This window comes from Lichenostomus cassidix, chromosome 1, assembly GCF_008360975.1.
Source record: "Lichenostomus cassidix isolate B80296 chromosome 1, HeHo_3.0, whole genome shotgun sequence".
Classification (NCBI taxonomy): domain Eukaryota; kingdom Metazoa; phylum Chordata; class Aves; order Passeriformes; family Meliphagidae; genus Lichenostomus; species Lichenostomus cassidix.
Window position 1 is genome coordinate 15,336,993 of NC_139479.1, and position 24,359 is coordinate 15,361,351.

At 43.0% G+C, this 24,359-nt stretch overlaps 2 protein-coding genes across 11 annotated transcripts in view; one reads left to right on the forward strand and one right to left on the reverse strand.

Annotated features, from left to right (window-relative positions):
• Positions 1–6,741, forward strand: part of SCML2 (Scm polycomb group protein like 2) — a 71,096-nt gene extending 64,355 nt beyond the window's left edge. For 6 of the 7 annotated variants that reach the window (XM_085051230.1, XM_085051264.1, XM_085051237.1 and 3 more), the window contains 3 exons: positions 1,735–2,016; positions 2,712–2,875; positions 4,371–6,741. In XM_085051230.1, coding sequence (XP_084907356.1) covers positions 1,735–2,016; positions 2,712–2,875; positions 4,371–4,496 — 572 coding nt within the window. In that variant the 3' untranslated portion in view covers positions 4,497–6,741. The remainder of the gene's footprint in view (positions 1–1,734; positions 2,017–2,711; positions 2,876–4,370) is intronic. The other variant, XM_085051255.1, reaches the window with a different exon arrangement.
• Positions 6,742–17,026: 10,285 nt separating this feature from the next.
• Positions 17,027–24,359, reverse strand: part of RAI2 (retinoic acid induced 2) — a 45,218-nt gene continuing 37,885 nt past the window's right edge. For 3 of the 4 annotated variants that reach the window (XM_085051305.1, XM_085051314.1, XM_085051329.1), the window contains exon 2: positions 17,027–19,191. In XM_085051305.1, the coding sequence (XP_084907431.1) occupies positions 17,422–19,086 (1,665 nt within the window). In that variant the 5' untranslated portion in view covers positions 19,087–19,191 and the 3' untranslated portion in view covers positions 17,027–17,421. Of the gene's footprint in view, positions 19,192–24,154; positions 24,175–24,359 lie in introns of those variants that run through there. The other variant, XM_085051323.1, reaches the window with a different exon arrangement.

Genomic DNA, 24,359 nt, shown 5'->3' on the forward strand with positions numbered 1-24,359 from the left:
TGGTGAACACAGTGGTCCTGGGTTAACAATGATCTTCATGGTCTTTTCCAACCTAAACGATTCTATGGTTCCATTCTGTGATTCTATGGTCTTGCCTTGCCGAGTTCAGTAAGTAGGGAGCTGGCTCTCTGTGTGCCTTTAATTCTCTTTCAGGATTATGCTGTGTGAAGGTCAAAAGACACATAACAGTTATTCACGGTATTACACTTTAAACAGGGTTCAGAAAGAGAACCTGAGACCTCATGAAGCAGGTTGAAAGCATGCTTGAGAAGCTCACTGGGTTTTTTAGAAAAATACTCTTCCTTTGGTTTTAATTGGGCATTTGCCCAAGAAATTCTTGAAAGTTTTCATGTAAGATGGGTAGTAAAAAGCTTTTTTCAGGAACTTGTTTTGGTGAACATACCAGTTTTTATTCCAAAGAATATGCTGCCTCACTAGCATATGTTTTATAACTTCACTAGAGTAATTTTCAAGATGGTAGTGTGGGGCTTACACTTCTGTGAACCTGTTAACTATATTTTTCCAGCTCTTAACTCTCCTGCCAAAGCAGCATTTGTTTCATACAGATTTTTACATCATGCTTCCAACTACTTTCTCATGCTAGATACTGGCCTGATGCAAACATAGGGGAATATCTGTGACTGCTAGAGAATGGAGTGGTGTTCCTGTTGATTTGGGGGTTTTTTTTGGACACATAGCATGCTTCTCTCAAGCAGACCTGAATTGGGTTGAATGGAAGTGGAATTTTCAGTAATCAAGCAAACCTGGCTCCTGTCTCATGGCACAGGGAAAGGGACATGCTGAACTCCATTCAACTGGCTTAGAATCAATATTGACAGGCTTTAAAGCTCACAAGTCTTCTGAGTGGATGTTCTTTGCCTTTTCTAGAGTATAAATTAGCTGAAAAGGCTTAAGAACTAGAATATTGTTATGATCCCTCCATGAGACTTCATATATTTATTTTTTTACTTGCTCCATGGGTTCAGTAATTTACATGTATCTTTAGCTTTCCAGAGTCTGCACTTACAGACCCTGAGACCCTGCCCTACACAAAGAACTGTGTGTAGATACAGCATGGTGGTCAAAATATGTTACATTAGTGTGCCATACCAGGCATTCACTGCCTTCTGTGGCTTTGCCTGTAACTTCTTTGCTTTTTAATAATGACTCCTCTGTCTGAACCTGTTGGGGTCCATAGATGATAATTGTCCACTTGTTTTGTTTATGAAGTTAGTGACTCCCTCTGCTGTTTAGAACATATTAGACAATTGTTACTTAACATGTTTTATTTGCATTAAAAATGTCTTGCAAAATGAATGTTAGGTGATATTAATAGTTAGCTTTTTAAATATATGTTTAAAAAACAATGAAAGTTCTTGACTACTATTATTTGATGTATCAATATTCACAGCAGACAATTTTATAAAAAAAAATTCCTCTGTCATTTCCCTGCTCATAGCATTCAGTAAGTACAAATGAAATGATTTATGGAAGACTACCTCAAACTTGACATATTAAATCTTTTGCTACAAAAATAATGTTTTAAAATACAGTAATAGCCCAGTGATTAGTTGAGGAAAAGGGACAAACATGCAGTCTGAGTGATTGCCTCACAAGAGATTTGTTAACAGTATTACAATCTGTCAGTAACTTCAAGAGAATGTAGCAAGGCCTTAAATAACAAAGGAATAATGTCCATCACTTTGAACATATTGATGCTTGCTTTTTGTGTAGCAGAAACATTGCCTATAGAGGAAAACAGCACTTCCAAAGAACACCGATTTTCTGAGGACTCTATGGATTCTGCACTTAATTCTGTAAATCCGTCAAACCCAGCCTGTCGAAATTCCACGGAGTACCGTACTTCAGGAAATGCTGCATATTACAGAAATTCCCATCAGCCAGCAACTGCTACCTCAAATTCAGCCCCAGTCCTTCGCAGGCTGTCCCTGAGCTCCGCTGGGAGCAGTGGTTACTATGAAGTCAGTAGGAATAGGATACAGAGGCGGATTGAAGGTATGCTATTATACAAAACCTTCCAGAATATGAAACTGCTTCTATTAACACACAAAGTTATGAATAAAGAAGTTCTTTGCCATTGGAAAGCTTGCATATGGAGTGAAATGTGCTGTTGCCAAGCATGTCAGGCTTGCTAATGTAACTGCAAATACTGAACTTAAGCCTGTTAGAGCTAGCAGTGTAGTGCAAGCCAGGGAGGGTTTTTCCTGCTGCAGCTTCCTCCTGCTGCTGTGATGGACCCTGCAGCAAGCTAGACCAGACGGAGATAGCTATATACAGCTCACTTCCTGAGCATCTTATCAAATATTGCCATGTTGCTGAAATACAGGGATAGGGTTTCCTACTGTCTCTCCCTCTGTCTGCACAGCTTAACTTGCCTTTGCCTCATTCCCAGTTAATAGCATCTTGGGACCCAGAAGCCAAGTATAAGTCAAACTAATCCGTCTAGGTATGTCACAGTGCTAATGTTTATGCTGCTGTAAGTATTTGCAGTTATAGAGGGCATTTAAAGACAAAAGAAACAGTTCAGTGTTATTGAAGGAAAATAAAGCATCTTTTCATTTTAATATATTGCAAACAATGCATAGTAAATGCCATAGGTTAATATTAAAGTGTCTTATGTGAAATGAAATGTGTTATCCCTGTACAAACTAGTGACACTTTTTCCTTTTGCAATATTTTTATATTAAAAGCTGCAAGTTCCACAACTGGACCCGATTTGAATTCACTAAAAAGGGAACCTTCAAGAATATTGAATAAGGATCCTTCCACTTGGTCAATAGAGGAAGTAGTGCGTTTTGTGAAAGAAGCTGATCCACGGGCACTGGCTCCACATGCAGAGCTCTTTAGGAGACATGTATGATGCATATGCATTCTGTTCTAGTAGACTGTGTCATGTTAATCACTTAAAATAAAACTTTCATGTCTATCTGTCTGTTTGCAACTGGAGGTAGAGTAGGCTTTCCTCATGTATTAGAGAGAGGCTGAAAATTGCTTTTCCACCTCCTGCAGAAACTCTTCCTGCAGTGTATTTTTCTTGTCTTTCAGTCTTGCTAGACTAAAGTAAATATTCACCACTTTCCCGTTTATATGGAATAACACCAGCCTGGAAGTGCTGAAGTTCTAATGGCCAAAATCCCTGGTATCCCTGTCATCCCAGCCTGTAGAGAAGATGGCATTCTCATGTGCAGTGTGGGGCATTTGGTTCCCCTGTTTTGGAGACTTAATGTCCTAAAGTAGAGATTATGTTATCCATTGTTAGCTAGATGCTTGGTCGTTGATACTAAAATTCAGAGAATCAACTGAAATACTGAATTAATCTGTTTGGGAAAACAATGTGTAGGGTTTCATAGGTCTGACTAGATGTTACCTTTAGAGGCAGAAAGTGTATCAGTTTGTGCTGGGTTTATTCTCCCCTGCTCCCTCACACTGTGCTTTTCCATGGTAGGTTGCTCAGTAAAGAGCTGCTCTCTTATTTCATTGTATATATGGCCCTCCAAAAAGAGATTGGCTTTCTCTTTAGTAGTATTTCATTCATGTTCTGCACCAGCTCCTCCTTACAGTTAAATCCCTGAGTAAACTGGATTGGAAGGAAAAATCAAAATAACTTTTGATGGAGATTCCTGTCTTATGTTTTATTCTTAGATGTATAACAACAGTAAATGTCGCTTGTTTTGCCAGGTTTATGTTCAAAAAAATAAGACAGAGTGTTTCTCTTTATGGTACTTTATGGAACTAATTGTCTGTCTATGGTATGTAATGATACTGAGAGCTTAGGACTGTCATATCTCAGCAGCTTCTCAGTCAGACAGTTGAAATCTAAGTTGTCCTTGGTCTTGATCCTAACAACCTCTCTGGTTCAACATGGAAATAGATCTGTCTAATTTCCCTTATTTAGATGGTCTCTAGCCCCTTCCTCTGTGTGACTGTTCGCAACGTGCATGCCAAAATCCTCCCACGGCTGTTTTCAAGGTTCAGTGCAAGGCCTCAGTGCTTGGATCATTTAATCTCTAACTGCACAGTCCTTCCTTTGCAGCTTCTTTTTCTTTTTCCTCTTGACCCATTCACTTTTTTTTTTCTGGTTGGTATCTAATTCTGAGGCATGTTTGGTCAGTTTCTTTTATTTACTATAATTTTCTTTCTTTAACATCTCAAATACTTAATCATACATTAAAAATATTAAAACAAATTAAATTTCAGTGGTCATTTGTAAATATAAAATTACGGTTACTGTTTTACACATAATAGGATATGTTTTTACTACACTATAAACAACTATAATGTGCTTTCCAGTTTTACCATGCAGCTTGTTAAAGTAGTTGTCTGTTATGTTTATTCTCTTCCTTCTGCAGGAAATTGATGGGAAGGCACTGCTCTTGCTGAGGAGTGATATGATAATGAAATACATGGGACTGAAGCTGGGGCCTGCCCTAAAGTTGTGCTACCACATTGAACGACTTAAACAAGGGAAGTTCTAGCCAGTGGGGATACCACAAACACGTGTGTTTGGATCACACCAAGCTCTCAGGTTCACAGCCATCGCCTTGAAACTGTTTTGCTGATATAAACCTTTGTTTTTTGAAAGCGCTCTCGAAACGTAAAGGAGACATTCAGGATAAAGGCGGGGGGAGGGATTTGTATTACATTCTAGTAATTTTGCAAACTGTTTCACAGAAAGTTGGCAGGGAAGGACAGTTGATCATGATGGGTGTGGGCAAGTCTGGTAACAATGCTCTCCGAATCCTGAAAAGTGTGTTCTTTGTTACAGGCTTCAGCCAATGTGTTCATATCCATATGTTCAGAACCAAAACAGCTAAATCCCAAAGGGAAATAATAAATTAAACCAGCATCAGGTGTTAATAATTTTTACAGGGGTGGCTGTAAACTTTCATATTGCAAGAAAAACTTAAAATAGAAGATCTCATCTCTGTAGTGAATACTCTGGTCTTTCAGAAGAGAGGAAAGGTTATGGAAGAGAGGGCTTAATACAAATATAAGCTTTTATAAAGTGTGATTATCAGTCCTTTGGGAAGTTATGAGGACAAATGTACCATATATTGTCAATTTAGGCAGGCAGTAAATATTTCTGTTTCATGGAAGGTTGTATTGGCTGTATAAACAGCCATTTCTGGGACAGACTGATTTCACTGGAACAATGCAGCCACATTTTAAACATTCCATCTTTTTGCTAAGTTTGGCATGGATGTGTGTTCATGCTTTTTATATGTACACGTGTATGTGTCAGGGAAATGCATACTATATAAATAAAAAATATTACATACACACTGTACATATATATTCAGTTTTTTAATGTGTACTTTGCACTGTGCCAGAGAGAACTGTACAATTTCTTGTTGTTTTTTTACCAGTAAGTTTAGTTATGTATTACTGTCATTAGCACCTGTTTAATTTGTTCTTGGAGTCAGAAGGTGACAAACAATCAAAAGGTGTCTTTATTCATACAGGTGAGATCCCTGTACTATGCAATACTCCTGGTTATTCATCCCTTAACTCTGAGCCATATATTCTGATATATTTTTGGAAAGACACATTTGGTTCCAATGTTTTGGGTTTATATTTCCTGTGAGGAAGTGCTACTATGTAACTGATAAACCTTTTTTTGGGTAAAATTGGTGCTGTTTGTATAAGCTGCAAGAATGAGTGGTGATAATAAAACAGGTTTTTGTCACTGCCAGTTGTAAAATACATCAGGGACAAGAAAATATACTTTCTGTTTAGGAAACTGAATGTACTGTATGTAATAGTCAAGTGATAAAAACTGTTTGTTAGGGAAGGTGTAGTCCTAAAATGGTAGGATTTATTATATTTCTTAATTCCTTTTTATATGAAAGCATATAGTATAAATGTATTTTTTACAAATTCCTTTTTTTGAAAATGCCTTTCTTACCCAAAGTCTGATATTCATCAGATTTCAGCAGAGATACTGCTACAAAATAGTGAAGTTTTTGACTCACAAGTCCAAGTATTTTGTTAGTTTAAGTGACTGCAATGCAATTTCAATCCAGCAAGTCGTTTGGGCTCTGAGAATTGTTTTTGTTATTACATCATTAGACATTTGACACTAAAGTTTATCTGTATGATTTGTTTTGCATATCTTTTGTGGTGCATGTATGCTTAGATGAATAATACAGGCATGCTCTTTATAGTAAGAAAAGGTCAGAGCATTGATTGAAGAAAGAAGATATTTTCTCTTTGTGTTAGAAAAATACTGACTTAACTTTCATATGGTTACACCGAAAGTTATATATTAAGGAAAACATCATGCCCCATGTGTTCAGTATATTGTTTAGACATATATATAATTCTATACTACTTCTTCCATGCTTTATTGTGCTGAATTTGGGTTCTGCAGCATAAAAAGATGTCATACAATTGAAGTGGGAGTAATTGACTGAAAACAGTTCTCATTTTTTGCATTGCCCTTGGCAAAAGAAAAACAAAGATGTTTAAATTTTCTCTTTGGGCTTTATGGAATGACATTTTTGTACATGGCACTATTATGGGTATAAATATTTGTTCAAGGTTTTCTGTGCACCCATGTGCACAAAGATAACTGTGATGTTGCTGTACCAGAATTTCTCTGTGTGCTATAACGTGAGATTCAAGCATTCAGTGTTACAGCAGAATATATTTTTATTCTTTATTTTCAATGGGATGTTCTTATCTAGCAAGAAAAATAAAATAGTTTGTTCATTGTTGTAACTGTCCGTTCTGTTTGACTCTGTGTGGATGTGTGAGCGCTCTCTGCGTAGGCAAGGGTGGCTGTCTTATCTGGCATTTGGCAGTTCTTGACAGTTCATGGAAACATCTGATGTAAGGAGGTTTTAATGATCATCCCAACATTGTTCATCTGAAGCAATTAATGCTTGAACTTGGGTTGTTCCGTGCTTTCAAAATAAGAACTTATCTAGTTACTCAACTATTTGGTTTTGTATATCTCACATTGCAACTTACAGCTTACAGAATTCTCATATAATGACTGAGTGGAAGAGACTGATAAAAACTGTTTGTCCTGTGTTCAGATAAAGACATGAACTATTTTAAATCAAAGCAGTTAATGGCAGTAAGTTTGAACTTTGTACACTTCAAGCTTTTTTATTTTTGTGATACAGAAGTCTCTTGTTCCAGTGGCTATTTGCAGCGATCAGCCTGTGCCTGAGAAGGAACTTGGATTGGGTTAATGGTAACCTCACAAACATCACAGGCAGATGGTGAAAATTGGAAGTTGGGAGAGACAAAAATCCAGAGGCATTTTGCATCTATCTCTCTCAGAACATACTTAGTATCTTTTTGGTATTTATTTGGTATAGAAGACAACATGATTTAGTCTCTTCATTTCTCTAAGTTGCTTTTCTATCAATGTGGATTCATCTGCTTATCTGGTTCTGTAACTTTTGGTCATCTAGGAAGACAGTGCCATAACTCTTCAGTGCATCACAGGACTACTGGAAATTAAAATACTGCTGCCAGGGAGGACTAGCAGCTCTAACAATTCTTCTTGCAGAACACCTATGCAATAGTGGGATTGAAGGCTGGATGGTAGGCTGTAGCAGTATACATATTGTAGGACTTTTTCACACATATGTAGGAATGACAGTGAAAGACAGCAACATCATTTTATAAATGTTGGCTTGAAGGATGGAGCATCTTCCCCTTTTTTGTTGCTTGGGATAAAGACCATTTTTTAATTTCAGGTGGTAGACACAGGTGCAGAGATGTTCATCTGATTACTCGTATTTGTAGAAGCTCTTTTTCCTCTGCAGTCAGGGATATAATTTGCAAAAAGCAATGTTAACCTCTGTAGCTCTGACAGTTTTGGGTGAGTCTGTGGATGTAATTATGTAAGCCTTGAACATGATACAAATATTCTAAATTTGGGTATCTCAAGTATTTCTGTAGGGGAAAAATGAAGCCCTGGATAGGGGTGACTAAAATCTTGAACTTTTAACCTGATCAGATAAAAGTTTCATAAATGTTTCTTTGTGCTTGTATTTTATTGAAGTTGAAATTCAGAGTATTGAAATATGGGTACACTGAGGCAAAGCTTGTATTCAGTACTTCATCCTTTTCCATGTTCTGTGTAATGAGGGCCCCTGTCTCATTCAGCAGTGGGCCCATGTTTTCCCCAGTCTTCCTTTTGTCACCTATAGAGTGTTGTCTATTTTAGTGCAGGATCATGGAGAGAAACACATATTAAAAGGGGATGATAGCAGTATTTTTTTCTTTGATTGGCTAGCTAGTTACATGATAGAGTAAGATGAATGAAGAGGTGTGAACCTCTTCTAACTAATGAGCATCTTCATCTTTCTGTCGCTCTTTCTGCTGAGTGTAAGCTGTGTAGAGTTACACTGGCATGGTTTGAAGAGAAAAAAAGAAAAAAGAGAGGCCTCATTGAGATCAATTTCAAAGGTCATATAACCTCCTCTCTATTTTTATTACATGTAAAACTGTGGGAGTGAGTAAAAAGTGCTCATTTGGAACTGCCTAAGAGTGATGCAGGGAGGCAGAAGCTGATTCCATGTCCATTTTAGTGGTGAAATGATAGCTGCTTTTTTTTCAAGCCTTGATTATAATCTTTCTCTCTGTAAAGCTTACTAACTAGCCCATAATCCTGGGATTGTGTTCCCCAACTGTCAGTGTTCCTGTTGTTTCAAAGGTCATGCAGAGCCATTTTGAGACTTGTTAAAATCTGAACAGTCTGTTTTAAACTCACTGTGTTGTGAGTGTGCAGCTGTATCTGTATATAACATTTTAAATATATCTTTAAATTTTTTTGTGTGAAAACTGCAGAGATAGGGTTAGGGGTTTATTTAATAGAAAAGTATTTTGCTACTTTGTTCTCTGATGTTTTTTTCTAAATAAATCCTAATTATTGTGGCTGTGGTAGATGACATGGAGTCCTATGTGTACTCAAAATATGTCATTACAGGGATCTAGTGGGCTTTTAAATTCCTCACTTACATAATCATCCATCCCTGTCCTAGCAGATAATTTTGATTAGCTGTAATTTGTCCGATTTGAATCAGAATTAGCTTCCATCAGCTCCAGAATCTCCCAGTCCTGCTGTACATGCTGAGGAGTCCTGCACAAGCTGCTTCCCCTCACAGCTTTATGGACCACTGCAAGTTTTATTTCAGCTTTCATTATCTGCAAGGGAACTGTTTAGCACTGATAGCAAAGTCTGCACACCTCTACTTCTTTTCTTTTTAAAATACGTGAAGCCATTTTCAACCACAGAGGTTCACTTTTCAGCATCCACAATCAAAGCCCTTTCAGGACAAACAGCACAAGCAAACAGATGCCAGCACAAGGGGAAGAGGAGATTGCATCCCATGTTGTCTGAACAGACAAGCGTGAACAGATGTACAGCTTGAAGCTGGCAGAAACCCTCTCTGCCAATGGTTTCTTTCTAGTTGTGACAGCTGGAAGAAAATGAATATGCTACAAAACCACCATGACAATTGCCATTAGCCTGTGCTGGCTGTCCCAGCTCTGAGGTGCAGAACTGGAAAAACAAAGATTCATCTACCCTTCCAGGTGGATGCTGAGGCAATTGGCAAGGCAGTGGGAAAAACCTTAGTGAATGGTGGCACACCTTAGAAAGTCTGGTGTTCAAATGCAAGAGGTCATGATTGTACTAAATTTCCCCTTTCTCATATTTAGTTTTTTTCAGTAGTTACAGAGGCACTCTGTTTCCCCAAGCAATTGTCCTAATGCTGTCTCAATTTCAAAGAATGAGGTTTTCAAACAGGTCTGGACTCCCTCCTCCTCCCTCAACTTCCATCTCTCCACACTAGTGCTGCAGAACAGGTCTTTCTCTTATTGAAGACCCTTTTGAGGGAAGGATCTTTCCATGTGCTTTTACTCCTGCATGTTACGAAAAGTAAGAGAAGGGCTCTGTAGCTTGCTTGCTGCATCTCTGATGTATGTACCAGCTATTGCTACTGATTTCAGCCCTTGCCTAGGCATTTATGTGATACTCTGTAATGAACAGATGCCTCTCACTGGCACACTGTTACTTAAGGTGTGGTCTACAAAGTGCTTTTTTAAAATTCCCTCTGTTCACAGGAGCAAAATAGTGGGGAGGGAGAAATTAATAAATAAATGTTCGGTTTTAGGCTACCCATGGTTTATGCTTGTGCTTTGGGGGTGAGCTAGTAGATAGGTAATTTTAACATAATTGGATGGAATATACTTGTTTATTAGGTTCAGTGGGTAATGGTGGGGAGTGTTTTGGGATTTGGCTGGTTGGTTTTAATTTGGGTTTTTTTCTTGCTTTGTGGCAGGGGTTTTTTGTTTGTTTTGGGGTTTTTTTTAACTGACTGCTATCAGCTGTTTGTTCATTTTCAAGAGGCCAGCTGAGCCAGAGGGAGCATATTAATTTCATACATCTTTGCTTCACCAAAATATATTAATTGTAGTTGCCTGGGTGGTGTTCAGCTACAGGAAATGAACAGGTTGGGGAAAGTTTAAATGTTTTGAAAGAAAACAGAAATGCAAGGCTGGGATGAGTGATAGGGTTTGCATGCAATAAACATGGGAAGCAAAATACATGAAGAATGAAGTAATGGAAAATTAGGAAGGAGAAAACCAGGTGGATGTATCAAGTTAAACTGTTTCAGATTCACAGATGATTTGACTGTTTGTGTTGAGCTGGGATTTTAAATGGGAAAGTGTGGAATAAACCATGTGAGGGATGTGAAGTCTTTTATCTTGACGTGATTTTATCTGAATAGAAGGGCTGAATCCTTGTAATTCCCAACCCAATTTTTGGGACATGTGCTCTTTGTCCTAAAATTATTTCTTAGCTGCTGTTAACAACTCCCTCTTGGTATGATTTTTTTCAAAGCCAGACCAGCTGAGGAGCCAAAACCTGGGAATATAGGCTTGGGTTTGACTTCATGTAACTTCATGTCTTGGTTTAATAGTTGTCTAGACTCTCTCTCATTTTAGTCCATGGGAGTTGAGGGTATGAGTGATCTGAGCAGATACCAACATCTGCTTTACAGTGAGATAAATAACCTTCTTGACTCTGTTGGTTTTATCAAACAGTTTCTATCATGGGAGTCTCAATACCCATTTCAGTTTCAGCACATGAGCTAATTCCCCACCAAAAGTGCTGTTCATTGCAAGTAAGCTGGAATAAGTAAGCTCTCTTGCTTGAGCCCTTCATTGGAAGACCTAGTTGGCATTGAGAAACAAATGTTCAGGTGCACATTATAGTAACCAAGCAATGTTGGCTAGGTGCCATGTTCCACCACACAAGAGGTCTGGCTTTAAAGTCCAGTTGTTCAGAATATCTAGCCAAATAGAGAATATTTTTGCTTTCTTAGATCTTTGTTGTTGCACAGAATGCTGTGGCAAAAAGCAGACAACGAGCACTTAAATATTCTGTTGGTGTTTTTCAACCCCACTCTGACTGCCATGTACACAAACCCAGGTGGTTCTAGGTGAGTGTGGCATATGCATCATTGGGCTTTAGGATTGAGTGTGGTGGCTTTGTGCTGTCATGGCTGAGCTGTGGATAGTCTCTGAAGGGCAGGCACATGCTCTCTTATGCTGCACTGTGCTCTGTGGACCAAGTTTTCAAAGTACTTATTTTGAAACGTTAAAAAAAAAATCCATGTTACCTTTATAACTTTGAATGCAGGTAGGTTGGGTTTGGGTGTTGTTCCTCAATAAATAAGCAAGAAATTACTTGTGTATCAGAAACCTCAGAAATTAGTAGCTTTTCCATGCTTATTGATGGTACTTTTAGGGTTTTTCTTTGTGTACATAAGCTCCAGAAAAGAACTACCTCCTTGTTCTCTGTCCAGTGGCCTGCCCTTGGTCTGTGAGGTGCCAGTCTGGGACAAAATGCTGCCTATCTTTGTTCCTAAGCAAAGAAAGATGGGAACTGTGTCGCTGAGGATGTGGTGGGAAGGATGATATTGAAACAATGCAAAAAATGTGACCGTTTTGAAACAGCTGTGGGCTAAGGAACAGTAGTAATCCCCGGAGCAAGGGGGGGTCACAGGCTGTTGCAAGGATTCAGTGTGTCTGTTACCAGTGTTTCACTGGAAACACACTTCTAAACAATGAAAAAATTATGTTCTACTTGGAAAATACAACATCCTTCCAGATATTTGATTAGATTGTACCCTGCTGTTGGCTCTTTTAATTTTCATGTCTTAGTTTGGAACAATTCAGTACTGGGATATTATGGTACTGTTCTAAGAGAGCTTGGGGTATATGGGCACAAAGCAGTGCTAAATATTTTAGCGATTAGTAATATTTCTACTCAGACATGAAGAAATGTTTTCAGATGGTTCAACAACAAAACAGATTTTCCTAACAGGATTGCAATACCATGATTTTAATAACTGTGGAAAATACGTTTTCCACAGAAAAATTAGGGGAGTTGCTTGTGTGTGTAGGACTGCCCCAGAGTACTCTGAATTGAGAACTTCAGCATTAAGAGTATGTAGTATAGTTTAAGAGAAATGCAACTTTAAATAACAGGAGGAGGAAGCACTGGGAAGAAGTGAAAGGTGAGTGAAAAAAGCAAATTGTACAAATTAACGTCATTAATGTCACTGCGTCAGGCTGTCTGCCTTTGGGAAGGCAGGAACAGACCCCAGAGGAAAACAAGGTCCTTGACTGAGCCCTTCAACATGTTTTTATAAACTTGAGCACAAAAAGAAACTAAAACATCTGGCACCAGGATATTATGCAATGTTGTTTTATGCTGTTTTCATTGTCTAATATTCTTCATGAGAACTGTTAATGAGTCACTTGCTGATGTCGGATCACGGTCCCAAGTTGCCTCTGTGTAAGTGAATGGGCACAGACTTCTCTGATTCACTCCCTTCCATGCCCAGTGGCTGCTTCTGTGCTAGATGATTTCCCCTGAAACCCTTCATGTGCAAGTGTGTGAAGCTGATCTTTGAGCCCCTATGGATCAAACCTCTGCAGGGATAAGCAAGATGGTGTAATCATCCCAGTGCTCTGGGATGCCTGAGCAGAAAATGGGTAGAAGTGGTTAAAAAAGTGAGCACTGATAGTGAGACATCATGGCATATCAATTTTATAGCAGATAGGAGCATGGGTGGTAGGAAAGCATAGGTCATATCCATTTCTTCAGGCCTGGGAGAGGCAAAACCAGCTACCTTTGCTCTTCTTCCCTTGCCTTCCTGCTGGGATGGTTTTGCTGCCACTTTTCCCTGTCTCCTGCTGTCAGGGCAGGAGCAAGGGCAGGAAGGTTGCACTGCCTTGCGTTCTCTGCATGTGTGGTTTGATGTATGGTCTCCCCAGCCCACACTTCTCAGCCGCCTTCAGCCCAAGAAAGCATTACCCTCCCTGGGCTCAGTCTCCTTTCTCCTTGCTCTCCCCAAGTGGCCCAAGTCTTGTCTTTGAAGCTGGCACTTTTTTCTGTCATCCGCTCACAGCCAAGGACTGTCATTTGTTTCTCCCTTTTATTCTCTGTCTGGCTGCTTGCTAACGTCAGTAAAGGTACAGTGCTAACAGGCCTTGTCTCAGCTTCCATTGCCTGCTTTCCTCTCCCTATTCTCCACCTTTTCCTTGCACTCATAGTTGTCTATGCCTTACCTGACTGCTTGGTGTTCTCCCAACCTAGAAACTGCCCAGTCCAGGTAAGTTTCCTGTCTGAGAAGCTGCTCATTCTTTTGGATTAATTTATTTTGCTAACAGCTAACTCCACGTGCCGAAGGCTTAGCTGTGCACCCCTGGTCCTGGAGCTGTGCCTTGGGCAGCATAGGGGAAGGGCTGTCCTGTGTAGGAAAGCTGGTGCATCTGAGCACTCCTGCCCCCGAGGCTGCCCTGTCCCATGGCCTTCATCTGAGATGTGCAGCCCTTCTGCCTTCCTTGGATTTTCTAGATTCCTGCAAAGCCCCTGCCTGACAGGGGGAAGAGAGAGGAGGGAAAGGTAACACAACCTCACAACCCTCTACCTTCTCACTCACCCCCTAATAAGAGCTCACACCCAAAGTCCAAGTCACATGAAGCCTGAAGCCAACAAGGGGTGCCCTTGAGGGCACGACTCCTCTCTCCCTCTCCCCTGTCTCTCCCCCTTGCATATACCCATCACTGTAAAATGTCTTCCTCCTACCATTACAGCTTAATGACTTTCCCTTCAACTTCACTAGAGGTATTAATGTCTCCATTAACAGCCACCAGAAATGGAAGCTCCATATATCATGAGTGCAGTTCCGCATCCTTCTCCTCATACAGAAGTTTCAGAAGCAGTTAAAATGTAGCCCTGTAGAAAATTAATGGCCCAATATACAAAATCTGTAATTGCTGCTAGAGGCGAGGAGGAGGAGGAGGTGAAAGTGCTCAATCTTGGTGTAATTAAGTACTCTGTTCTATGGCTGCTTCTCCCCTGTGCTAATGGGATGGACTTGTGCTTCCCACATGAAGGATGGTGGGAGGCAAATGGTTCCTACTTAGCATCATATGCCCAACAGAGTTCAGCAGCAGGAGAGGTGCTGGTGTTTGGCTCTTCTTCTCATGGCACAGCCTGGAAGGCTGGGGTTGCATGAAATGGCAGCAGGGTAAGGGAGTGGGAGCTGCCCTAGGCCTTCCTGGGAAGATGCCATCGAGAATATTCCCCCTGCCCCTGCAGTTTAAGCAATGGAAAAGCCACACAGTGGAGTGGGTGAGCCCAGTCTGCTCTGCTGTACCATTTCTATAGGAGTGGCTCCAGCCTGTATCACAGGCTCTGGGGATATTGGTGGCAAGCAGCAGTGTCAGGGAGCTTGCCCATTCTGGAAATGGCCCTGAAAAGCTGGGGAGGCTGCTCTGGAGTGGCAGAGAGGGATACTAGGATAATTGGAGCCTGTTCTGGTTTTCCTCAGCCCTGCTTCAGAGGAAGAGGTTGCAGTCCTTCCAAGGACTGGGGCAAGATGCAGCCACATGGCTGCTGGTCTGGTCTGCTGTTACAACCAGTACCAGTTGGCTTTAAACTCAATTTATTGTCTCCAGGCATTGGGTGTTTTGACAGTGGTTATATGGGTTTATAATGTCATAAAGCTGATTTAGCCTAATTTGTTGTCAGGGTTTCTGGAGCCTGTGGTCTAAATTCAGTTAAACCAGACCGCTGTGTGCAGGGTGGGTTGGGAGGTACCCTCGGCAGTAGGATACCCTCCCAGGAAAGGCCTGTGAAGAAGAGGGAAAAGCTGAGCACCTGCAGCCAGAGTCACTGACTCTGGCACTGCTCTGCCTGTCCCAGCTATTGTGGCCAGCAGGAGGGGCAGCAGTGGATGCCCTCTCCACCTGCGGAGGATGCTGTGGGGGAAAACTCACGCTAGGATGAAAAGAATTGGGGCAGTTGGTGCAGCAGATGCAACCAACAGTGCGAAACACTTCTTCTGAAAAAAAAAATCAAACTTCTTTTGAACTTGCTTTTGTCAACTGCAACATAAAAATGACTGCAGCTAATGCCGTGACCACCTTATTTTACTCTGGTATAGCCCTGGGGAAAATTCACATTTTCAGACGGTTGACACATTAGAATGGGCAGGGTGAAATACATGTGGGCAGTGGCAACTAGGATGGCCATCCCGAGAGACACTGAAATCCTCAGCCTCTTCACTGCAATAACCAGATGACATATTTCATCAGCAGTTTCTTGGAAAGAGAAAGTAGCAGAGTATTTTCAATTAAGAGAAAAGATATTTTTTAAAAATACAGTCAGATGACTAAACATTAATGAATCCATCAACACTTTACACTTTTCAGAACGTTGTCAGTTCTGCCACCTCAGGGAAAAATAAAAGACTTTAAAAATACTTAAAAAGCAAGAGTTTGACAGAACCGATGCTGTTTATGTGGAAGTCTTCCATTTTTATATTAAGCAAGAAGGCACTGATCCTTCAGCTGAGGAAAAGAGAAACAACATGCCCTTCCTAACCTCCTAGTGTAGATTCATTTTCCAAATCCTGAACTGGTGTCTGCTGCTATCAAAACTGGCAACAGATTTGGACATGACACTGGTGCCTATGAGTGTGATCAGACTTGAACTGCTGAAGCTGCTCCCTTGAGCAACTTCTCGCTGAAGTGAACAAGTGCAAAAACCTTCCCAAAGCTGTCCAAGAGGAGTCTTGGAAGTAGCCTGGCTGCAGCTAGACAAAGGCAGGCACAGTTAGTGTGTGATTGCATCTGGCTGATGACTTTACAATGGCTTTTGTTACTTAGACAGTCCTTGTGCACTGCCGGAAACATGTAATTTGAAATTGTAACTCAAGTTTTCTATAAGCATAGCCACAAAAAAGGCAGTGCCCACCAAAAATTGTCCTCCTCCTCTCACATTTGTCCTTCTGTCAGGAGCTGTTTTTACCAGTGAGCTGCGTGAACTTCGAAGCACACAGACAATAGTGTACCTCCAGCTCATTTCCACAGACAAGTGCAAAACCATAACCTAGCAGAACTTTTATTTTATTGTGCATTCACATTTCTCCATTGATTTGGATGGCTTTGTATGCTGCTGAGTGACAAAGTTACACAGCTCTGCTCTTGTACTTGCATTGATTACAGCCATTAAAGAAACCTAGAAAACTAACAATAAACAACTTTCCCATATAGCTGTAGTCAGGCTGGGAAAAATTACATGATTCTTCCTTCCCCTCCTGCCCCCTGGCAACCGAACTCTCCTGATTTTTAGGCTTTTCTCTTTTAAATGACTGGTAACATTTCTTAAGATGGTTTCCTACAGGTCTCTCACAGTGAACCTGTCCTAGGTGTGCACTAGGCTGTACTGCTCGCTCTCACTCCTCCAGTAGCTCGTTTGGGATCATCATTAGCAGCTGTTGTGACATGCTCTGCAAAAGTGCTGAAGAACGAGATAGTTTTTCTTAGCCTGCTGGGTTTTTTTTAACATTTTAGATTCATCACAAGTCATTTGCAGTGCTTTACCGTTTACAGACTTTTCGCATGACTTTCTCTGTAGACTGAAAGTGATTCGGAAATGAGAAAAGAATGCTGCAACCAATTAGCACGTACAAACATTTATTTTGAAATTTCCATTCCGACTGTTATGAAGAGTTACATCATCAAAGCACTTTATGGCAGTGAAAATAGCTCTTACCCCTCTGACTCATCCATTACTCCATTAAAGCTGCAAAATGTGCAATCTGCTTGAAAAATAGGTTGCTTTTTATTTAGTTTCCCATGAAAAGTCAAAATTTGATAACAAAAAGAAACCAAAAAGAAAAAAACCAAACCAACCCAGCTTATAGGGACTCTACATCTGATCCTCTCCCTCTTCCCCCAAAAATAACTTACAAAGATAGTTTAAAGTTTTAAATGAGTTTAAAACCAAGTGCATCTTTTTTATTATTTTTTTCTTCTTCTCATAATAATCTTAAAATTCTAAAAACCCATAATTTACTTTCTTGGAAAAAAGGCAGCCAGCCGTTGCTTCTTGATTGGAAGAATATGTATCTCCGGCGAGCTCATTTTCTTTAGCTTTACGCTCCTGTTTTTGACGGGTTTCCTGAGGGCCTCGGCGCTGTCCCGGGGCTCGGGCGGGCTCTTCACATCGTAGCACTGCAGCACCGAGTCCTGGGGCAGGTCCCTTTTGAAGGAAAAGTTTTTGGTGGAGACCCCCGACAGGCCCTTGATCTTGCCGCAGAAGATGGTGGGCACGGCATCCTTGACGGAGACGATGACTTTGGCTGTCTGCGAGGTGCTGACGATCTCGATGTTGTTGCCGGCCTTGGGCTCGCAGCCCGCCCTGCCCGCCTGCTCCACTAGCCACTTCTGCGGCTGCCGCAGCAGCTCGGTCCCGCCGCCGCCCGCCGCCCTGCCCTCCGCCTTGCCCGCCGCCTCCGGGGCCTTGCAGGGGGCGAAGGGGGCGGCCGGCCCGGGGAGCTTGTCCGGCGCGGGGTGGGCACCGACCTCGGCGGTGGTGGCGGGGCCAGGGCCGGCCGCCTCCCCGTGCGGCCCCGCCGGCTTGCGACAGGAGGCGAGGGACAGGTCCAGGGCCCCGTCCTCGGGCGGCGGCGGCAGCGCGGCCTCGCTGGCCCGAAGCGCGGGCGGCCCTTTCATGGAGAGGTCCAAGGCCTCGTTCTCACCGCCCATCTTGATGACAGTGTGACGGCTCAGCTGGGGAAACTCCCGCGGGTGGAGGAGCTCGAAGGGCTTGGTCTCCTCCTTCTCCAGGGGTGTCTGTGTGCCCTTGCAGGAGTGGGGGGTGAAGAGCGGCGGCTTGGGCGGGTCAGGGGCCACTTTGGCCTCGGCGCCGTGGGGCACGGGGATGGGGACGGGGATGGGAATGGGGATGGGCACGGGCAGGGGCACGATGACGGGGTAGGGCACCAGCAGCGTGGCCGGGGGCACCAGTGGGGACAGGGGCGAGCTGAAGGCCTGCGGTGGGAGGGTGGCATAGTCGGGGGGCGGCTGGCAGGGGGCTGAGCCCAGGGCGCCCTGTGAGGGAAACAGGTCCTGAAGGACGGCGGCGAATCCCGGTGTCTGAAAGACGGGGGGCAGGACGGGCTCCTGCGCTTGGCCGGAGGGCTTGGGGTCCAGGAGCTGCGGCTGCCCGACGGGGGTGGTGGTGCCGGGGAAGAGGCCGGCGTGCAAGGCGCTGGCGGGGCAGGCAGCCCCCGGGGGCAGCACCAGGGGCGAGTTCAGGTGCTGGAAGACGTGCTGCTCCAGCAGGACGGGCAGCGGGACGGGACCCTGCGTGGTCATGACGTACGGGGTGGCAGCGTTGGTGGCTGGCATCTGCGGGGCAGCGCTGCCGGCGACCTGCAGGTGGATGGGAAGGACCACGGGGCTGTCCCCCAGGCAGATGGGCTGCAGCACGGTGGCCGCCACCTTCAGGGCCACCCCGCTCTGCGACTCGGCCGGTGGCGTCAGGATGGAGGGCGCGGGGACTGTCACCAGTGGGGAAAGGGCTTTCTTCATCAGGTCGGCCGAGTTGATGTTCCAGGCCTCTGCTGTGATCAGCTGGGCCACCCCATTTTCCAGCTTGTTGTTGGCCATCGCCGAGGGTGAGTTGGTGACATCCATGGGCAGGTTTGGGGCATCCTTGTACAGCTCCTCCATGTCGCAGGGCTTCTCGGGCTCTGCCAGCACCAGCTCTACATCGCTGTCAGTGGGACCCACGGCGGCTCCACGCTGCCAGGAGCATCAGCACCCACATAATTTGGCCTGCAAGCCAAAAACATAGTTTAGGCACCACATAAATCTCCTCCCTAAAATAATATTTGCAATTGCCTTTAAAGACCCCATCACCAAACAAAAGCTGTTAAATGTTTCCACACTTCAAGCTAACAGCTTCGTAATACAGTGTACTGTATATACAGAGATGCTGGATATACATACAGCTCTGAGTGTTGTGCAAAGAGTTTTGAGAAACTTATATTTAGGCATAAACACAGATAATTTAAACAGCCTTAAGGACTGCCTGCAGCCAAAAAAACCTCTCAGCACACCAGGACTCAGGATGCCCATTCCACATTTTTAAACAAAGCTTCACATAATGACAATGCACGTCAGAGCTGAGCGACAGCATGTTGTTTTAACTCAACAGAAGCCCCAAAACAAACATTTCTAAAAATACCACAGCCAAGAAATATTCAACCACTGGTGAAGAGCACTTGATTCCCCTTCAATACTAGTCCCTTTTTCACCATAGAACTGCCGTGTGCAGGATCAGAAGGGAGCATGGCCAAGCAAGGGCAATGCAAAACCAATCCAAACCCCAGCGTTCACCCTGCCACAGAGCTGGATAAAAACAGTAATGTGAACCAGGCACCTGATTCATTAAAGACTTGAACAAAAAAACCTGAGAAAAACAAAAAAAACCCCACCCAAATAACGCCAAACAAACAAAAAAATCAAAACAACTGAAAATTTATTTTGATAGCCCAGCTCTTTATATCAACCAAGCAAATGACAATTAAAAAAGGGTAGGGATGGTTTCTGTTCATGATCATGGTGAAATATGCAGCCTGTTTCCCTTGAAGATCAACACTTCCCTCCCCCTGGGGAAAAAAACCCCAAAATCCAGCAAATTAATGGCACTATGCATCCGTTTATTGAGAAGGATAAATGATTTCTGCCCTGTGAGCTGCTGCCAGCAGATTTTGGCTGATGCCTGGCTGCTTCACCTGGTGCTGCCCATGCCTCTCCCAAAATGTGCAGAGAATTTTGCCGTAGTAATAATCGCCATGGAAACTTGTCCAGTTTCAACTCTGTTACCATGGAAAGCACTGGCGCACCCCAAATGTACATTTTTCACCTGCTCACGGCTGAATCCTGCTCCCTATGAGAAAATCATGTGCCATCACTGCTGCCTGGCTACCCAGGCCCATGGGAGCAAGGCACGTCCCCATGTCCTGCAGGCACACTGGGACATCTGTCCTGCAGGCACTGGGATGCAAGGAGATGACAGGGAAGGCACCACCAGTCTGAAATTGAAATTGTCTGTGTGAAGAGTCCCAGTCTGGGGACGTGTCTGTGTCTGAGAGCATGTAAAGAACTGATCAGTTCTGGTGCTTACAGAAATGATTTGCTGGCATAGATGTTTCTAAGACCAACAACCCAGCAAAGAGGTCAAGGAAAAGGGGAAAAAGCAAACCCCACAAACAGAGGCTAAAAAAAGTCCGAGGCAAGGAAGCGGGAAATCTTCTAAATCTCTCCTGAGACCTGTAAATCCTTGGATTTGGCAGTGAGATACTATGGTGAGCACAGGACTACCTACAGAAATGCCAGCAGCTGATAGCAGAGGCTGGTTGGGTGAAATGCTGATAATTTATCAGGCGCGTTTGAGTTCTTACAAAGGGTTTTTTTAAGTAAACAGATGAGTCATTTATTTTCCCCTCCTGTTGCTGGCTTAAGGAAAATAATTCTGGATTCTTCCCATCTCATGAAATGTTCTGCAGAAAAGATTCACAAATATAGGGTTGGGGGGTTTTGTTTTCCTTTTTTCCAGCTTTGGTTGAGACAGATTACAAGAAGGCAGAGATGCCCAAGCACTGGAAACAGGAGCAAAAATCAAATTCTTTATTCAGAAAGTGACAAGTATCAGTAAGAAAACCATTGGGCCAGTGTTGTTTTGAAAAAAAAAAAAAAGAAGAGCAATTGTTTCTAAAAATAAAGACAATGAGGAGACAGCTCAGCAGATTAAGCTGAAAAAATAGACATCGTCATTTCTGTTAAGGAATTAAAAGCCATTTTCTACTGCTCCTATATATTCTGTCTCTCCCTGTTTTTCAAAAGACCATTTTAAACACTTGGTCTCTGCAGTGCACACCAGCATCTTTGCTCCTCCAGCAGCTGCAGCACAGCTGAGTGTTCTGCACATGACACTGGCTCTTCCCGATGTTTCTGTTTGCCTGGGAAGTGTGAGATCGCAGTGTTTTCACAGGGAATTAACGATCCGGCGGGGACAGGAAATGACCCCCCTGGCATACCCATTTAATACTGAGAAACAGAAAAATTAAGATGAAAATTATGCTGTGTAAGAGACTTGAGGGATTAGCACGCTGTAGGGACTCATGGAGAGAGAGACAGATCGCTGCTGAAGATGAAAGTATAAAACATAATAAAATCCCTCCATTGCTGCTTTAAAAGGCGACAGGGCTGGAGGCAGAGGAAATATCGAGATGAGGGGAAGAAGAGCTCATCTATCACCATCAGACACCTTGGAGAAATGCCTGTAGGCTTGGCTGTTGTTTTTTTTTTTAAAGCATAGTCAAATACTGTTTTCCACACTGAATCCTATATGTGCCTGGGATCTGTAAATATAAGTTGTTGGGCTCGAGGTCACTACCTCTGGGAGGGCCCCACTGTGTGAGGGGAAGGAGATAAGAAAGATGAGGTGGAGCCCTTGACCCAGGTTTATGTTTTTGGGGTGGGTTTCCCCCCCCTCACCCTTCCTATGTGGGAATGTACCTTTCTGTACTTCCAGTACACCTGCCTCTTGAGCATGTCATCACTACAGAAAAAAACCCCCATATCTTAAAAAATATATATCCATACTTAAAATTATTTCCTGATCCTGCCCATAGCCTGCAGCTTTGCAGGAGCTGGCTGCCAGGTACAGTGGAGTCCAGCACAACTTGATCCTGCTCCCTGTAAAGCTATTTTCAGTTTCATTTGGGAGGGCATCCCAGAGCTGCTAAACACGTTAAACACCTATTACCAAGGTCAGTAAGAAGGTACAGCGAGAAGGATCCAAGTCCCCAAGCCTCAAATGAGGAAACTTTGAAGATCTGAGATCAAGAAACAGATTGAAGTTGTCCAAAAGTGTTCTGTAGTTCCGGGACCCCTTTTTTATATACTTCGTACATAGCATACTCGGTACAAACCCCTAAATCCACATGGAAGGGACTGAAACAAAAGTAAATTTTCAGTATTGGTGTTAACAGTGATAGCTGTACTATACTTTGCCTGTAATAAAAATCAACCTGAAGCATGTGCTGGGGTTTGGGCGTTTTTTGGGGTCTTTCAAAATTGCTGCTTCACTACACATATTCAGTTACTCAGTTTTTAAAATAAGTTTCGTGTACCTTATATACATAAAAGAAGGTAATATAATCTAGAGGAAGTACCTTAACTTTCCTCTGCCTACCATACCTCAGTCCTGGAGAATCAATTTCACTTTCCTTACTTATCTGTTTTATATTTAATTTGCTATTTAACTGAAAAGAAGCTTGCAACACTGAGACAAGCCCTACTGTAAATAACCCGAGCTTTCCCATCGGGGTGCTGATAAGAGCTAAGTTCATGGCACTATGCAGTGATGTGTGTGACTGTACAGGAAATGGTATCTTAGCTATACACAAATGCCTTGAAAGGGTAGTGATAACTCCAGCTTATTTTTGTTATCTCCTGCTGATGGCTGTACAACAGACTTTTCTCAGGGCTACCGTGTGCCTTCCTGTGGGGCCACAGCACAGCTCTGCCTGTGCTCTGCTTGCTTGTCTGTACCATGGCTTGTACCTTGTCTCTACACAGAACTCTATACTGTGCACACTGTGGGAAAGGGTCAGATGCTCCCCTCGTGGGATGCCTGGCTTGGTATCTCCTGGAAAAATAGGGCTTCCCTTGAGTATAAACACAGTAACAAAAAGAAAATTAGCGATCTTGACTTAATGGAGCTGCTTAGGGACAAAATTATGGTTGGATATAGACTTGAAAGTTTTCCCAAAACTTGTTGCTTGATGTCAGTGATCCAACCAACTACAAATCATCTTCCATGTTACAAATTTTGGTCTCTATAGTTTCAGACATACACAAAGGTTTTACCATAATATTATTGGTGTTTTGTTACTAGAATAGAAAAAAAAAGCATTTGAATAAAGTCAGCTTTCGTATACCAAATACATGGAACTATTACTACACAAATAACATACAGGTTGGCTCTCCCGTATGCGCAACCCACAAATGATTTCAGCAACGTCTGCCTCTCACATTTCCCACTGATTCATTTACTCATTCAGGACTAACCATCCTGGCTGCCCTCTGTATGCTTTTAGCAGTGTAATCCTCAAGCACCAAAGAGCAAAGGAGTTACCAACTCACAGCTAGTGGTGAGCTTGCCTTCTCTCCTGTGTTGCACCACTGTGGGTGCAGAGGCACCATGAGGTCCAGTGGGGCCTGTCCCCCTTCTGCTTGCACAAGGGCTGGTGGTGAAGCCCTCCAAGGTAAGAGGCAGACAGAGCAGAGGAGACCCACAGCACATTTCTTAAGGCAAGCTGGCCTTCACCCTCTTGCCGGCTCAGAGCTGGACCCCAAATGCAGTCCCACTGCCTCTGGAAAAGGGGCTCAATGACCCCTGCTTTGTTATCACAAAAGAGGAATCACTGGGCATGCACTTCTCTGTCTCCTCTAAGAGGCACCAGGGAAGCATCGTGGTTTAGTCCTGCCCTCTTCCACCTCATTCCCTTGACTGAAACACTCAGCAATTCCCTGGTAAGATTTAGGAGGTGCCATTCAAAATCAATTGAGGGGAAGGAGAAAAAGGCATTGGAAAGAGGGGCAGGATTCACTCTGGCACCAGCCAGAGAAAGAAGAGAGGACTACACCAGTGTATTGCAGCCAGTATGAAAGTTACACCCGCAGCCTTTGCTGCCCATCCCTCTACAAGTCTCTGTTTCCCACACACCTACTCACTGCCCCACGGTCCTTCTTACTCTATGGAAGCTACACTGTGGAGGATGCTGCCAAGGAGCAGTTAAAGTAAGCATCTCCTCAGACAACTTCAAAGATGCTACAGAAATAAGCCTCCAATGCAACTCATGCAACAGGTTTATTTTCCACTGCTGCATTGTGGATCTTGTCGAGAGGCAAAGCTATTTGTGTCAAGGCTC